Source organism: Neomonachus schauinslandi, chromosome 1 (assembly GCF_002201575.2).
Source record: "Neomonachus schauinslandi chromosome 1, ASM220157v2, whole genome shotgun sequence".
Taxonomy (NCBI): domain Eukaryota; kingdom Metazoa; phylum Chordata; class Mammalia; order Carnivora; family Phocidae; genus Neomonachus; species Neomonachus schauinslandi.
Genome location: NC_058403.1, coordinates 66,291,613 through 66,308,762, shown reverse-complemented (window position 1 = coordinate 66,308,762; position 17,150 = coordinate 66,291,613). Strand labels below are relative to the sequence as shown.

General features: G+C 38.8%; 1 protein-coding gene across 2 annotated transcripts in view; it reads right to left on the bottom strand.

Moving 5' to 3' along the window:
• Positions 1-419: 419 nt before the first annotated feature.
• Positions 420-17,150, bottom strand: part of SLC49A4 (solute carrier family 49 member 4) — a 76,916-nt gene continuing 60,185 nt past the window's right edge. The window contains exons 8-9 of one of the 2 annotated variants that reach the window (XM_044919767.1): positions 14,042-14,224; positions 420-537 (exon numbers count right to left, since the gene is read on the bottom strand). In XM_044919767.1, the coding sequence (XP_044775702.1) occupies positions 521-537; positions 14,042-14,224 (200 nt within the window). In that variant the 3' untranslated portion in view covers positions 420-520. Of the gene's footprint in view, positions 538-5,549; positions 6,635-14,041; positions 14,225-17,150 lie in introns of those variants that run through there. The other variant, XM_021692435.2, reaches the window with a different exon arrangement.

Genomic DNA, 17,150 nt, shown 5'->3' with positions numbered 1-17,150 from the left:
CTCAGTGAAGCCTTGTTTACTAATACCTGCACGCAGATCCGGCCTTGACAAGCTGAGGCTCTGCTCTCTGTGAGGTATCCACACAGCTCTCCTGACAGAATGTGGCCATGTCGAGGATGACATAGTGGCAAAGCAACTTACAATCAATCCTTTGGTGCCATGACTCTAGATACATAAGCCTGAGGATGGGCTTTACCATCTGATCTGACAGTTTGATTTCTACAGGTGCAAACCCGTCCCTGACTCACAATGAATCAAACCAAGCCAAAGGATGGGTTCCTGGTTTGGCCTGATTCCAGCGAGCAAATGCAGTGCTCTGACCTGGCTTCTGGAGCGCTGTCTCAACATCAGATGGCAGATCTCTCTCTTATTGTGTTTGATACATTTTGATGTGTTTGATGCATTTCATATACAAAGTTCTTTGGGGGAAATAAACAGCACCTGTAGCTTATCTCCTACCACATACAACGAAAAAGCCAATTCTTCTCGTCTAGCGTGTGCAGTGGAACAGTCCATGTATTCACAGACGGAGGGCCACTGCACAAATGGAAACATGACGGTGCTGGGAAGCTCTGCAATTTTAGAGACTGCTTCCGTCATTCGTCATTTTTTCCTACTTAAATAAGAACAGACCTGAGTTTTTGAACTGGAACAGACCTTAGGGAATATCTTTGTTGGCTCCCTTATTTCAGAGATGTGATAAACAGGAAATGAAGTGACTTGCTCAAGGTCAAACAGCTGAAGACACTAGGCCTGGGACACCTGCCAGGCCCGGGGGCTCCTGGGTGTCTCTAGTCTAGTTCATGAAGAAACTGGCCAGCTTTCCTCTCTAATGCTGGTAACTCGGAAAATCTGACGCAACCGGAAAGGGGAAAGCTGGATGGGAAGGAGGGCAGGGAAGGAAGAGGTGACCAAACCAAGCTACACTCTTGTCCTACTACAATGCATCCGTCTTATGGGTAGTGTGAGAGTCAGGACAGCTAAGGAAAGTGACCAGGAAAATAGGAAGGATCACCAGAATCTTCATTAGCTATTGTTTTAAAAAAATGGAATCACACAGTTTACTCTCTTGATTCTTTGCTTTCTATACGGTTGTGTGTCTCTCCTGAGACAAAGAGCCAAGGAAGCCCTGTCGAGAAAATTAATTTGGGTTTCGGGTGTGGGTCATTCACTTTCTTCTCTCGCAGTACGTGGGCCCTAGTTGACCACATAAAAACAGAAACTCAATTTCCAATAAGAAAAACAGAATATTGCATATTAAATTTCACTTTTAAACTTTAGGATATGATAGAGTTTGATGGTACACAACCAGGTTTGTGACCTGTCTCTATTAACTACTCCTACATTTGATATAGACTCATCTGGGAGAGAAATAAGGATCTCAGAAACTCCTGCTTCTGCCCCCCAAAAGCTAATGCCAACACGGTCTAAGAAATAGTTCCCTAGATGACTTAATTTTAAATCCCCTCTAAGTTTCTATACATACGTATGTGAAAGCACAGAAGAATTTCTGAAAAGATTAATAAGGAAATACTTTGGAGAAGGGGAATGGATAGTCAGCACGTATTTGTATGGAGGTAGACTTCACTCTATTTCTGTACTGGGTATTTTATAATGGATATACATTCATGGATTTTCTTGTTTAATTTTCAAAAATTTAAAAGAAATGAAGAAATTACTTAAAAAATTTATTTCTGGTTACCACATTGATCACTTATGGAAAGAATGCTGGTCTAGGACTCAGGTTATCTGCTACAACTTGGCTGGGGCATTGAACCTCAAAGGTTCTCTGTTAATTTGTAAAATGAGGTAGTTGGATTAGATCATCTCTTTGATTCAATGGGAAGAAAATCAATCTGAATTAGAAAAAGCCTAAATTAAGTTGTATGAAGTAGAAGTATGATTTTTAACATTTAGGTAAATGAAAAGTGTCTCCAAGTCATTCTTGCCATTCTGGTCAAGACTGTGGAAGCCTCCCTTACAGACGAGAAGTGCCCAGAGGGAGCCCTGAGAGCACTGTGATGTGTGCTTTAGAGCTAAAATGGTTTGATGCATTTCTAACATTTTATCAAGTTGCTGAAATGAATTCCATGCTTTCATTTTTTGGTTGTTTAAAAAAAAAGTGTTAAGTGTCCCTTGTTGAATGAGCAGAACAGCTAGGGGGGAGTAACCTTTGCTCTCACTTTTTGAGTGTGGGTTGAGATGGAAAGCTATCATTTGAGGCCTTCCAGATTTCCAAGGCACAACAGAAAGACTACATAAGGCTATCGAAACAGTCCCTATTCTAAAATGCAACAGGTAATAACTAGAGAAGCTTGTTCGAGACCTCTGTCATTCCCATTTCAGGGAATATTCTAACTTATCAGACTTGCTGTGGGAAGAACCGTTAAATCTCTCTGGATTTACTCATGCTAGCGTCCTGCTCAGGAGAGGGAAGCCCAGGCGTATGGCCTTAGTCATAGTCAAGAATGAGACTGGGCTTCCGTCTCGGAGCTCAGGGACGGGCTCAGGGTGAAGCCTGTGCCGGGAAGTCAGTTCAAGGAAGCAGAGACCTAGGAGAGTCTCAGACACCTGAGAGGACACGTGCGCTTGGGGCAGCCAAGGCGTCTGCTTACTGAGCACACAACTACTTCCACTGAGTACAAAGTACCCAATGGATGCTGTTAAAAGAGCACCCCAAAATCTGTCAACTTTTGTTCTTCTAGGATGGTCCAACACTACATGCCCCCGGAATATTGCTTATATTTTCCGAACAGAGTAGCGAACTCTTTGATAGTATGGAAATAAGCTTTAATTTGTCCCTTTCTGTACAATTCTAAATTAAAGGGGAATTCTGTTTTTCCTAGATCCACAAAATAGGTGTCATCAAATTTCCTCATAGTTTTCTTTTGCACTTGCTATATAAAATGGCATAATCACAGTAATTCAGTGTGGAATTAATGTGATTTTTTTTTTTAAAGATTTTATTTATTTATTTGAGAGAGAGAGAATGAGAGAGAGCACATGAGAGTGGGGAAGGTCAGAGGGAGAAGCAGACTCCCTGCCGAGCAGGGAGCCTGATGCGGGACTCGATCCAGGGACTCCAGGATCATGACCTGAGCCGAAGGCAGTCGCTTAACCAACTGAGCCACCCAGGCGCCCAAGAATTAATGTGATTTTTAACATTAATTTAAAGCACATTGACTATGCATTCGTATTTGATCTTGAGTTTAAAATGTAGCTACTACTTATGCAACCAGCAAGATGAATGCCTAGATTTTAGTAAAAATAAGAGTAAAAAAACCCTAATTTGAAGTAGATGGGAATTTAATCTCTTCAATTTAAAATCTCTTAGCTGAATCCCTCATTAGAAGGGCTTCATAAAAACAAGCTGTAAACATTCTCAATAATTAAGCATAAATATATAATCTATGATAAAGCTTGGCCCTGAAGCCATGTATGCTTAAACATACAAAATCCTACTTGAACTTGATTCCCTCTTGTTATTTTATTAGCTCCATCCTCCAGTGAAATGCATTTGTGTGTGTAATTATCTTGTGCCTATACCTCGACCACGGACCATATTAAAAAATGTTTCTTCCTGTAAACTGTGAAGTATTCATTGATAAGCCACGGGGAACTTACACTACAACATGTCCTTACCAATTAATGCTGTTGACTTGGTTTATGAGGATTGAATTATTCATCAGAATCGTTTTATATCACGTCCCTGCAAGCGAAGACTCAGAGATGTTAGAGCACCAACAGGATGAAGAAAACAGAATGATCTTACTTAAAAACCAGTCACCTTAATTGGATCCCTGTACTTTCCATACTGAGTAATGATGATTTGCTCTGGAGCCCCACCATGTGTGAACATGGAGGAGTATTCACAAACCCCCCGAAATGTTTGAATTAAGCCGCGGTTTTGTGAAGTAGGGAAAAACCCTGCTTTGGGAGTCACAAGGTGTGGGTTTCAGTTGGTTCTGCTTCTGTCACTAACTAGGACTGTGACCTTCAGCAAGACCCTGAACCTCTGTGGGATTGTTTCTATAAATTCTAAAATGAGGGGCTTGGCTTAGTAGAGGGTTCAGACTTCTTTCGTTATAAAATTTCATTGGGACTCTGTAATGTTTGTTTAGAAAGTACGAAGACAACAGCTGGTCAATTGTGATGCATGCTAGAAATAACAACAAGTAAAAAATGCATATGACTTGAAATATTCAGGGAAATGAATAATGTGTAGTCCTCTCTCCCCTTTCGTTCTATCAGGTTTGGTATATGAAATTTTGATGACTTAAAACAGTTGCAGTTTGTGATTAGAACAAGCGTCTGCCAGAGGGGTAAGCAGATAGAATAAACTAGACGGAAGGACTCATCTCATTTCATGTGTGCTAAAAACAATGGTTGGTGTCTGGTACAATGTAGGAATTTTTCATCACTACCCACATGGGATGTCATTAAACTAGTCATTTAGGTAATATTTTTAAAGTGTTTTTCTTTACTTTGTCTTAAAAGTAGAATTAACTATAATTAAAATGTTCTACTTCATGTCTTATTATAGCAAAATTTCATATACAGTGTCCTCAAACACAATAGTTCTGACTAAAACCAAATACTTCCTAATTCTTCCCTTTCCTTTCTGTCTTCTATCCAAAAAGGAAGGGCTGGGGGTTAGTTTAGCACCGGCTCATGGACTGCTAATATCCATAGTGGCTGGCTTTCAATCATCTTCAAGAATCCTGCTTTCCTTTTATTGAAGAGTGACAGAGTTAACTGGAACTACTTAGCTTTCTTCTCTTAGCAAGTTCCTTAGCTTTCTTCTCTTTAGCACGTTCCTTAGTTCCTTCAGTTCTCGATGCTAAGTTAGCAGGATGGTTATAAAGGGGCTGATTTAAAGGTGATGGAAGACAGAGGCTGAATTTCTTACTTTTCAAGGAGCACAATTTAGGATCTCAGAAGAAGGCTTAGATCCCCTCTGAGACCGGGGTGAGTTCCCACACAGCTTTGGCCTTATGAAGGGGGAGAAGGGGGAGCATTTGGGACTGTGTGTGAGGGTGTGTGCACACGTGGTGAGATGAGCAGAGCGGAGGGCTAACTAGCTCTCTTTAACCACATTCTACCACCAAGGCTAAGAGAGGAGTTGGCTTGCACTCTGTCCAGAGAAAGACAAATAAAAATGTATTTAGCTGACAATGAAGATATAATTTCAAGGGAGGAAAAAAAAAGAGAGGGGGTTGAAGGAAGCTGAGAATAATGAAGGCAAAGAAAGTATTGTTCTTGTCTTTCTGGGAAAATGTGTGGGTTTCCTGGGTAAGGGGAATGATGTAAATGTAAACAGTGGTAGTATCATAATCCCATTGGAGCATATTTTATGTCACAGTGAAATATATGTCTGAAAGCTGTCCAATGAGTAACTGTCATTTTTAAAAAAACTATCATCCATACAAAGAAAACAGGTACTGGCAAAAGATCGCCTTCTCAAATGTACGGACTCCATACAGAATTGAGTATTTTACAACCTGGATTGAAATACAAGAATGTAATCCAGAAACCACTCAACAGATTTGGAAGTTTCAACATTAGAAATTGTTATTTTCAAACAAGGGTCATTTAATAAACTGCAACCCTAGCGAATAATAGCTGGTGCTGGACTTTACTGGACTTTACATCCCATGCCACCATATATATATATATACATACATATATATATATATATATAGGATGAAGACACAGAATGTTCTATGTGATTTGTCATTTCACTTTTAACAAAGTGCTAAATCAGTACGGAATTACATTTTTCATACAATATTTAATGCGACTATACCGAACATTTAGTCCCCTTTAATATAATTATTTAAGAGCCTAGTAGATGAAATTGTATTTCACAGAAACAAGGATAAGTTGAGATCGAGACACAAAGTATGTGCTCTGAAGTCAGTGGGAAGCACTTGTTCACCATAATAAAGATGGCCAAAGGTTTCTGACCTAATTAAAAATAAGGAGTCATATAAGAAATGGCTTTATTAGAAAAAACGTAGTGTACACGTGGCTAATTTTGATCATCGATAGACCTCTTGGCTATTTTATAATTAAAATCTGATAGAGGGTTTAAACTTCTTTAGAAGTTAGTGGCATTTCTTCCTACTCTGATATGTGACTTAGGTAAGGTATGTGACAAATACCCTTTCTTTCTTTCCATAATTACAAATGATCAATCAGTAGTTCAGCACTGGCACAAAACATAGAGGACATTATTTAGGTAGTGCTTTACGTGTAAGATATCCACACTTCCGACCCCGGAACCAGGCACAGGTGTGCCATTGTATAGTCTTTCAATCCCCTAGTATCCCTAAGTCCCACATTGTTATTACCTAGTAGTCATGAAATGAATGTGATCATCTGTAACCTAACAAAACCTCTGAGTGAAGTTTCTCTCTTCTCCTTTTGTTTTTCCTGTTAGGTGTGCAACTCCAAGCAAATGTGCAGTATGCAGTATGATTTCCAGTCCCTTTTTAAACTCCTTCACGTTCGTGCCATTATACTGAGACAACCACATCAAGATACAGTCTGTCGTACGATTCCCTGAAGCACAGAATGAGGAGGAGACTGAGCAAACACGACCCGGGAAGGCACCAGTTGAACCAAGACAACTCTGGAAGACAAAAACACGCAGTTGTAAGCATTCATATGTCACCAGCGGAATACCACCTGTATGCCATGAGCACTGTGCTCTACAGCCAAAAGCATGTGTAACAATAAATGCATTGTGGGAGGCCTGAGAACCGGTTTTCAAGAAACAGTGGCGATCTGGAGTCTAGGTGTGGACCTGCAGTGTATTACACCACTTTCATGTGCAATAGTTTTAATCAGTATTATTAATAACTTCTCATCAACTTAACCCACTTTGACTTTGGTGGCAAAAAAAAAAAAAAAAAAATCTATTCTTCCAAAGGAAAAAAAAAATCACCTTAAACATTTGTTCGCTATTTTTAAATGCCCTCTATCACTATCACTCTTGTCTCTGTTTAGAAATATCTGACAGTTTAGGGGTGCCTGGGTGGCTCAGATGGTTAAGCGTCTGCCTTCGGCTCAGGTCATGATCCCAGGGTCCTGGGATCGAGTCCCACATCGGGCTCCTTGCTCAGCGGGGAGCCTGCTTCTCCCTCTGCCTGCCTCTCCCCCTGCTTGCGCTCTCTCTCTCTCTGGCAAATAAATAAATAAAATCTTAAAAAAAAAAAAATCTGACAGTTTAGAAAGACAAATAAGAAAATCACCTGAATCTGGAGATAACACTTTTAGATTTTCTTGGAGAGAAATATCTAGTTCTCAGCAAGTAGTAATCATTGTAAAACAGGATAGAAAATACATGAAAAAAAACCCAACAAAGTGAAATATAACAAATTAATCCTAATTCTACCATCAGAGAAACTACTGTGAATATTTTGGTTTCTTTCTTTCTAGTTGTCTTTTTTTTCCTACTAGCATAAACGGTATGTACAACGTCAATTACCCGAAAACCTAGAGGAATCATCTAAACAGGCAATTCTCTTGTTACTTGGTTTAATGGTATCAAGAACATGCTTATTCAAAAATGCTGGCTCATGAACTCGCGACTTGCCCACAGGCCAATCCCAGCCTCGTGCTACCAAGATATCCCAGCTCACTGTGGCTGCCTGCCGCGGCCTCCTCCAGCTCCAGTGGTCCTTGAGCTGTGCCTCTGTTCTGCCTCCTTCTACCCAGCCCTCCTTGCCAGGTAATCCTGAGGCTCTGGGTGCACAAGTGAGCAGCTTCTTGGCATGAAGAGGTTGTGTTCCCTAGTTTAATATCCATTTAGCAATTTCAATTAAACAAACAAAACAACAGGGGCACCTGGCTGGCTCAGGTGGTTAAGCGTCTGCCTTCGGCTCAGGTCATGATCTCAGGGTCCTGGGTTTGAGCCCCCGTGGTGGGCTCCCTGCTCAGCGGGGAGTCTGCTTCTCCCTTTGCCCACCCTGCCACCCCGGCCCCACTTGTGCTCTCTCTCAAATGAACAAATAAAATCTTAAACACAAACAAAAACAAATGAGGGGGAAAAGCTCTCTGGTACATTTTCTTTCCTTTGGGCACTGCTATAGGTTTATATTTTCCTTTTGTACTTCTAGAGAATACTAATACTGGCTTAATCTTCAAAAATCATCCTAAACATTTCTACACTGCTGTTTTAGTTCAATCCATAATTCATATGGCTAAAAGAGCAATTTATGCTCAGAAATGGAAATCAGAAAACCAAGTGGTAAGAAAAGGTGCTGAAATACCTTTTTTTGGTAATATGCTTACAAAAGCAGCCTCCCTACATCTCAATTTTTACATTTTAAAAGTCAGACATGCTATTCTATAGCATATAACAAAGACATATTTCAGTGGTATTTCTATGCAAAGCTGTTTTCTGTGCTTTACTTGGACTGACTATAATCTAAATACCCAGAAAGGCTGTGACCCCTGGAATCTTGCCTTCATTCCGATAATCCCTGAAATGACACACCAGAATTGTCAGCTTTTATATTAACCATACAGCTTCTGGATTTCAGATGATAATTTTAACAGGCAAAAAGAAGCAGTAAAAAAAAAAAATGAGAGAAAAAGCAGTAAAATAGAACAGCATACTGTTTGTACTAAAAGTGAGTATTTTGACTTTAAGGTCAAATTTTAAGCAATAGCTAAAAAAAAAAGTATGTTTTGACAAAGTGCTCTACAACAAGGACACTTTCTAAATCTTACAGAGATTGTATTTTATGGGGGGCTAGAGTAACACTCATGTAGCAACACCCAACTTGTCCTTGCTCCCCTGAAACCTAGAAATTTATCAAACATTGCCAAAGCAGACCTTTTATTTCATCAGAGTTGTAAAATTATTCCTTCTCCCTGGGTTCAGATGAAATCTATAAAAATGCCTCATAATTGTTCTTTAGTGTTATGGTTTACAGCCTGGTTTTTACTATTGTGCTCACCTCTGAGAAGTCAAATCCACCTTTTAGTTAAGTTCACTTGGCTCAACCAACTACAAGTGTTCTTTGAAATTATTGGGCTTTTCAGAAGGCAAAAAGATATGCATCTCTACATTTCCCCACTGCAAACCATTCACATCATCCACAGCTTAGGTGCTCTAATAAGCAGGAAATGGCTTGCTTAAACATTTAATATGACTTTGCAGTAGCAAAGTCACCTGCTGTCCTTTCTGAGCCTGGTGTCATATGACATAATTGAACCAACAAGGTCCTGATTCATTGAAACTTTCTTATTCTTAACCGTTATACCTTTTTTTAAAAAAAAATATTTTATTTATTTATTTGAGAGAGAGAGAGAGTATGAATAGTGGGGAGGAGCAGAGGGAGAGGGAGAAGCAGGCTCCCTGCTGAGCAGGGAGTCCAACTCAGGGCTTGATCCCAGGACCCCGAGATCATAACCTGAGCCCAAAGCATATGCTTAACCGACTGAGCCACCCAGGTGCCCCAACCATTATACCTTTTTAAAGTGAGCACAGTTTTCTAGTATTCCTTTTTTTTTTTTTTTGCCTTTCACTAGAGAAAATACAAATCCATACTTTAAATCTGCCTCTTTCTATATTTCTGCTGGTTCTCTGTCATTTATTATATATACACTACATCTGGAGTAGTCTTTGCTAATTTTACAGTCTGGACAGGTACCTACATTTTACTTGGTGAAGTGGACTCTGCACCAAATGGTGATGCTCTTTTGGGACTGAACTAATTAGGATTTCGCTCATCCTCTCACCTTTTTCTTCCAGAAGCACTATTACACTTTTCACATCTTTCCCTTTAATGATGCCATGCTTTCAGTTTTTACCACCTTGAAGTACTTGTCTGGTCCCAGATGCTACCCTCCAGAACCAACCTCCTACCTTCTTTGGGGATTTAAGCAGAATTATGACGATTTAACAAAACTGTCTCCATTTTCATTCAAGAGGAGCCACGTGAGCTCATGATTTCATGGTGTAATGCCCTGCTCCTTTCACTCGCATTAACTACCCAAGAGATCTGACCGTATCATGTGTAATTACTCCCTACATATAAAATTACTCCTTACTAGTCCACATCTGGTGAACCTGTTCTGGTAACCAACAGGCAATGCCTCACTCTTCAGCCAAGCCCCTGAATCTTCTGAGCCACAACACAACCTCAAATTCATGGTCAGCTACTTCAAAATGAAAGGCCTGAGGTAAAAACCTTTAGTGCATTTAGCCAAAACCTGCTGCAAAACTTCTAGAACAAAAAAAACAGCAAACAATACAAACTTCAGAACAAGTTACAAACAAAAAATAGAACATTAGAATATATTTCAGAGCATATAAAGAACATTAACAGCACCCTCCTATTGATTTTATATGTGAAGTTATTAGGATAAAGTATCACTGTACTGTCTGCAATAACTCAAGAGATTCTCCAAGCAAACATTATTGGAAGCAACTCAGTTTTACAAATATGCCTGTATTAGGGAGCAAGTAACAGTGTGTGTGTGTGTGTGTGTGTGTTTTAAAGTGACCTTGAAAAACCCAAGACAGAAAAACTCTAAGAAACTTCTGACACTTTCCAAGTACCCCAAACAGAGAGAGAAGAGGATGTGGGAGACCCTGTGACCCTGGGCTCCAAAAAGCCAACGGCACCTGGCATCGAAGCTCGTGTGATGCCCACCATCCATGACGGTAACAGCCATAATCTGCAAGCCAACCACCAGCAGAGGCTTTCTTGCTAGGCAAGCCATTCTGATGGGGTCATTTTGGGGTTAGTCTGTACAGCCCCGAAAAATTATCTCTGACACAGTCACATTGTGGGGAAATAAACTCTAGTCAGGAAGTTTAGTACTTCTTTGAGGAGTGACCCTACAAAACCACAGATCTTCATGATGATTAAAAACCAGGCCTTCCAATCATGTAGCTGACAGAACTGAATCCTGATACCTAACTAACTTCTGGGTGAGTTTTTCAAGTTTTAACATGATGGAATTATGGCATTTGAATGCTGGCTGTAATGGAAGGGAATTCCTTCATCCCAAGAAATGTTTAGGGTAGTAGGCTGTGGAACTCAAAGTTATTTTTAGGAAATAACTCCGCAAAATTTTTAGATTTGTTGCGTATATATCCTCGAACCTCAGTTACAAGGTGTGTAGGCTTCTGCGGCAGGATTTTTGGGGCAAGATCGGCTAATCCTACGTGAAAGAGCCTCAACAAGGTTGTCATCCATCGTTCTAGTGACGTTGGCCTTAGGGAGATGTGGGCATATCTGTGTGCATTTATTACACACACTCACACATAAACAGGTAAAAGCATTCCTTTAAAATGGAAGCCTAGATATTTAAATTCCTACTAGCAAGCAGCAAATTATCTAGAAGGAAATAAGACAAACATCTGGTGGGTGCCAGTGACTGACCTGGCCTAGGCTCTTTCACACATACCTTCTGATTAACTCTCTCCAATGTCAAAATGTACTGAGATTTTTTTTTTTTTCCTGAAAGTCATCTTGCTGGATTAAAATTAACTATTAACGTCTCATTTTCCACAATAATCATGGAGATGAGGCATAAGCCTTTAACATCGACACAGATATGTATACAAACATGTGATCAGAAACCAACCAAAAAGAAGGAAGCTTTTTTCCCCCAGCTAGATAGATCCTTGATTATATCAGTGAGATAGGAATTAGCAGAAATACTGCTAAGTGTTCTGCTACCTATGCCAGAGAAACAAAAATATCTACTTGTATCTGGTCACTAGGAATCTGCAAAATGGGGGTGGTGGTGGTGAGCACCTACTGATGCTCACTCGCACTAGACTCATCTCTGTTGAACAGATCGAAAGCTGAGGGTGGACTTGCGGAGGGACACACTCTACCGGCCAAGCAAAATGGTAAGGAGTACGCTGGGCTCTTCCATACTCACACAGTGGAGGGGTATTCTCTGCCTTAAACAGATTAATAAATATATGCTATACTTTAGAGACCACATGCAAGAGGTTTATCAGGGAATAACATTATCTGTCATCTACTGTTTTTATATACTGGGAGGACAAAACTCTATTTCCAGCAGACAGAAAAAACCACACTCTAGCCAGGCTGCAGGGACCACTTAGCAAAGCTGTGCCCATGAGCTGGAAAATTGTTTCTATCACCTGAAGGGGCAACACAGCCATCCCTCACACTTTATCATGCAAGAGAGAGGCATTGAGCCTCTTAATTTCAACTGTGATATACTGAAGTGGATGAAAGCTGATGTGTAGTAATTAGTAATTGTTTATTTTATTTAGAATAGTTTGTTCTGTTTTAGAAAACACATTGGAAGCAAAGGCCTTATTCCAACACCTCCTGATGGCATTTTCTCTGATGGAAACACGTTTCCAGGGGGACTGTAAACAGTGGGCTGACTTCATTAATCTCTCTCCTCCAAATGAGAAACTCAACTTAGATCAAGTTTAGGAACATTAAAACCTACTTTACCTGCATTACTGATTGATGGAAATAATCTGTTGTTAATTATAGATGATATATTAAGTTAATATATCGTTCAGATGCTTTTTGCTGTTAGGTGAAAATGCTATACCAAAAGTTGTCCAAAACCCAGGCCAGACTGTTCCATCAGCTTTGAAAAGTCAAAAATTTATTTTCCAGTCAAGTCGGTTATCATGGCTATTATTTCAATTCTAAGCCTGTTGGAAAGTTTCCTATAAACAATTAGGACTCTTGGATTGCCACATTTTAGAGCATTTCTTACATTTGAATCTTACAAATTAGATTCTTCCATGTACAAATTATCCAAATTTACTGGTATTTGATGAGCAGTTAAGAGAATAGCAATGAGGGAAAAGGATTAGTAATAGATTAAGATGAGGAAATAAAATAGGATCTAAGCCTAGTAGAAATTAATAAAAGTTCTACATTCAAGAATCACAAGTATAAGTCCTTATATTTTAACATGAAAAAAAGAATACCAGAAAATTATACTCAAATTTTATGAAACAGTAAGAAAGATTTTAGACAGGAGAAGAAAGAATATCAGAGATAACCAAACAACTATGCAAAACGGAATCACTACAAACCCGTGGACCCCAACATCAGATAGGCCTGCCTTCAACATGCCTAGCAACCTTTCCAGCTGTTCCCATAGTGTCTCCTCCCACCCCTCAAAGGTTATTTTAACGCTTCATTCTCTCTGTAAGCCCTTCCTCCACTATCTTCCCACCAGTTCTTAACAGATTGGCTTATAAGCAGAAGCTGGTGCCATCAAAGACCTCCTTCAATGATCTCCCCAGGAAACGTGTCTGCCTCTGTGCCCACGCACGCTGCCTCCTCTCCTAACTCCTTTTGTCCAAGCCTAACTCCTCCAGCTGAGTTCAGGACCCCATCCCTCTCCCTCTTGTAAGGGTCTCCCTTTTCTTCAAAGGTGTACTCCTGGGTTCTCACTTCAACCTTCTTTTCACTCTTTCCCTGTGCTAACCAATTCACTAGCCACTAGCCACATGCAGCTATTTAAACTTAAATTAATTAAAATGAAATTAAAGAAATCCAATTCCTTACCTGCACTAGTTTCATGTGGCTAGTGGAACTGTATTGGACGGTACAAAGAGCATCGCTATCATCATAAAAAGTTCCATTGGACAGAGCTGTTCTATACATTCTACACACTCCTTGGGTGACTACAAATATACCCCAGGCATTAATTTATATCTTATGTTAAGACAGTAGATTCTAAGTACCTTTTAAAAAGCAATATACCAGTGGTTCTCAAAGAAACTGCATATTAGAATCACCTGAGGGGCTTTTAAAAATACAAATGCAGGGCCCCAGTCCAGGTTCATGAAATCAGAAACTCTGGGGAGTGAGCGTGCACTAGATCAGGCTTAGGATGCATTTCAAGAAAAACAACTGAGGATTTTTTTTTTTACTGGCACATGAAAGCTCAAATAAAGTTATTTGCTTTGGTGAGAATTCTCCATATAAATTCCCTATACATCAGTGCCCCAAGCCTCTTTGGTAACACATTTAGATAGGAAATAAAAAGTCAAATTTCTTACCTGTGTGATAAAATGTGAGAAAAAATAAAAGTACTCCCATGAACATATTACTTAAAAAAGTGACAACTCCACATGTAATTCCTTCTGGAACTGGGTAGACAGTTTCCACAAAAAGCTCAAAAAATATAGGTATACTGCTATTCAAGAACACTCCCAGGAGAATGCAGGAGGCATACAATGTCACTAAAATAAAAACACAAACATTTTAGTTTCATGGTAGCAGCAGTGAGTCCTATCAGAGAGATCTTCTGGGTATTCTCTTTCAGTAAGTATCAACTCTGGAATTTATATCTTTTCAATGGTAGCTGATAAAGTTTGATAAAGTATCACTATCTGTCAGCTCTTTGCTCAGGTTTTGTGGAATAGATAGGAAAAGGTTTTGTTGCTGGATGATTACCAGTTTATTTGCTTTGTCTTTTTGGTATGGATTATTCCAAAGCACAGAAACAATTTTACCACTATAATAATAATTAAAAGGATTCTTCTCCCTTAGTCACACTCCTGGCTGACAGATGTTTAGATAAAATATAGCAACTTAATTTGAAATCTAAACTCATTCTACAATTTTAAACAGAACTTAAAATCTAAGAATAAATGTAAGAAACATTAAGTGTTACTGAAAATTACATACTTAAAGGGACTAGTTAGCAATTGCCCTCAAGTACAAAATAAAAATATCCAGTATGTAATTCCTGGAGAAACACTTGAATTAGTCTTCAATTTTGGAATGAGTTTTATGTCAACAGTTTTTTAAAAAATATGTAACTTTCTTGGAACACAAAAAAATTTCACCTAGAGATGTATAATAAATAAGAAACCCATTAACCTGATTCCATAGCAGAATCTTTGAATAAGGACATTATTCTTATTCTTAGAAGAATGTCTAGGGAAATGCACCCCCCTCCAAATAGCTATTTCACAGCTACTTTCTGCATACAAACCTTCATTACTTTAAATTTGAAGGTGAAAAAAGAACCAATGAGGGAAAAAAATGATATCCTACAGAAACTTAAAACACATCCCGTATAGACTAGTAAGTATATCATACCCACAGATAATAATGAGTAGAATTTATTCTAAGCCTAAGGTTATTGGGAAAGTATTTATTTTTTGTTTTTAAAAATTCTGAAGGTCTAATTGGCTTTATTAAATGATTCATGAACTGGGCAGCATCTCATCTAGCAAGTAGAGGGGAACTCCCAGGAAAATATTTTATTTATTTTTCATTTTTTCTGGGAAAATATTTTAAATAAAAGTATCTGTTAAGGAAAAGTTTCTGCAGTAACCTCAACTCCCGTTTCTTCCTCCAATTACACTAGCCTTTCAGGATTATAAAATATTTAGTAATTCTATAACACAAATGGCTGGTGATTATACTGACTTTCTTGGACTAGAAGATACACATGAAGAGAGAGAACAAAAGGATGACAGCGAATAAAGAACAGACTGCGGGCTAAAGCAGTGACCAAACTATTCACAGAATTAAATGGGAAGCATGTGATAGTTAAAATAAATACCACTTAAAGGCGCCTGGGTGGCTCAGTTGGTTAAGCGACTGCCTTCGGCTCAGGTCATGATCCTGGAGTCCCAGGATCGAGTCCCGCATCGGGCTCCCTGCTCGGCAGGGAGTCTGCTTCTCCCTCTGACCCTCCTCCCTCTCATGCTCTCTGTCTCTCATTCTCTCTCTCTCAAATAAATAAAATCTTTAAAAAATAAATAAATAAATAAATAAATACCACTTAAAATATGAAGTAATTTTCAAGATTCTTAAAAACATAGCCCCTCATGCTCACTATGTATTTGCCAGACACAGATCATGTAAATCAATCAACACGTTCCCCTTTACACGTGACTCAGTGGCACATTAGGAAATGTAGGGATGGAATGTCATTTTTATAGCATATTCTACCTACAAAACACTTTATAATAATTTATCAGTCAGTCAGTGGTAATCAGAGCAGAGTTGGTTATTGACCCAAACACGAATGAGTCTAGGAGTTTGAAATATGAAAATATTGAAATAAATGACAGGAAAAATCAAACTCTTAAGAATCAGGAAATGCTACTTCTAAGGATTCACAAACCACTAATAGAATGAGCTGTTTTTAGGAAACATGTTTGGAAAGAATCCTTTCGACATTTTTATTTCTGAAAGAGATAAACCCTCACATGTAATTTGTAATCAGGCAAGTTAAAATAACTGAAAAATTACCACAATCTGTATATAACAGAATAATTGCATGTTGTAAAAGAAAGAATGATAATATAATGATGAGGACATACAGAAAGGGGACTATCAGTACGAAGTCTTGAAAGGAGAGCTTTGGTTTTATTGATTTTTAATCACGCATGTTACCGGTGGAGAGAGAGAGAGGGAGAGAGATGGGCACAGGATGTCTCAGAAAAGTAGAGCCTGGTGAGACAGGCGGCCCTGTCTGAAAACCCCTTAAGACCATTCCACTCCACTCCCTTGGCTTCATGCTTATTAAAAATCTTCTGATTTTGGTTTCCTAGGTATCTGAATTCTAGGAAGTGAAGAGGAAATCTTTATCACTAGAAAGACAAAATTTCTGTTGTAAATTAAACATTGTTGATGGAACTGGAAATAGTTGATCTTCTGATAGGTCATTTGAAAATGCCTATCAAAATAAATAATGCACTTACTCTTTGACCCAGAATTCCACTTCTAGGTATTTATCCTATAGCTATTAAGGTCCAAGAATATAGAGAACACTCACTGCAATATTGTTTGTAGTATGAAAAGATTAAAAATAAGCTAAATGTCCACCAATAGGGGGGTTGGTTGTTTAAAAATTTATCAAACATCCAAAGGTGTATTATGCAACCATTAAAAATGGAAGTAACTCTTTATATAGTGATATTAATGACACCTAAGGTATGTAAGTGAAAAAGGTGTGGAAAAGTGTGTTATCTTTTTAAAAAGGACGGACACACGGGGACACACACACACGTTTGTAAATTTATAGAATTCTCTGGGGAAATACCCAAGAAACATTCAGAGTTACCCCTAAAGAGAAAAGCTGGAGGCCATAGGAGGGTAGACATTTTTTATCGTATACCTTTTTACTACTAGTTGAATTTAAATTAT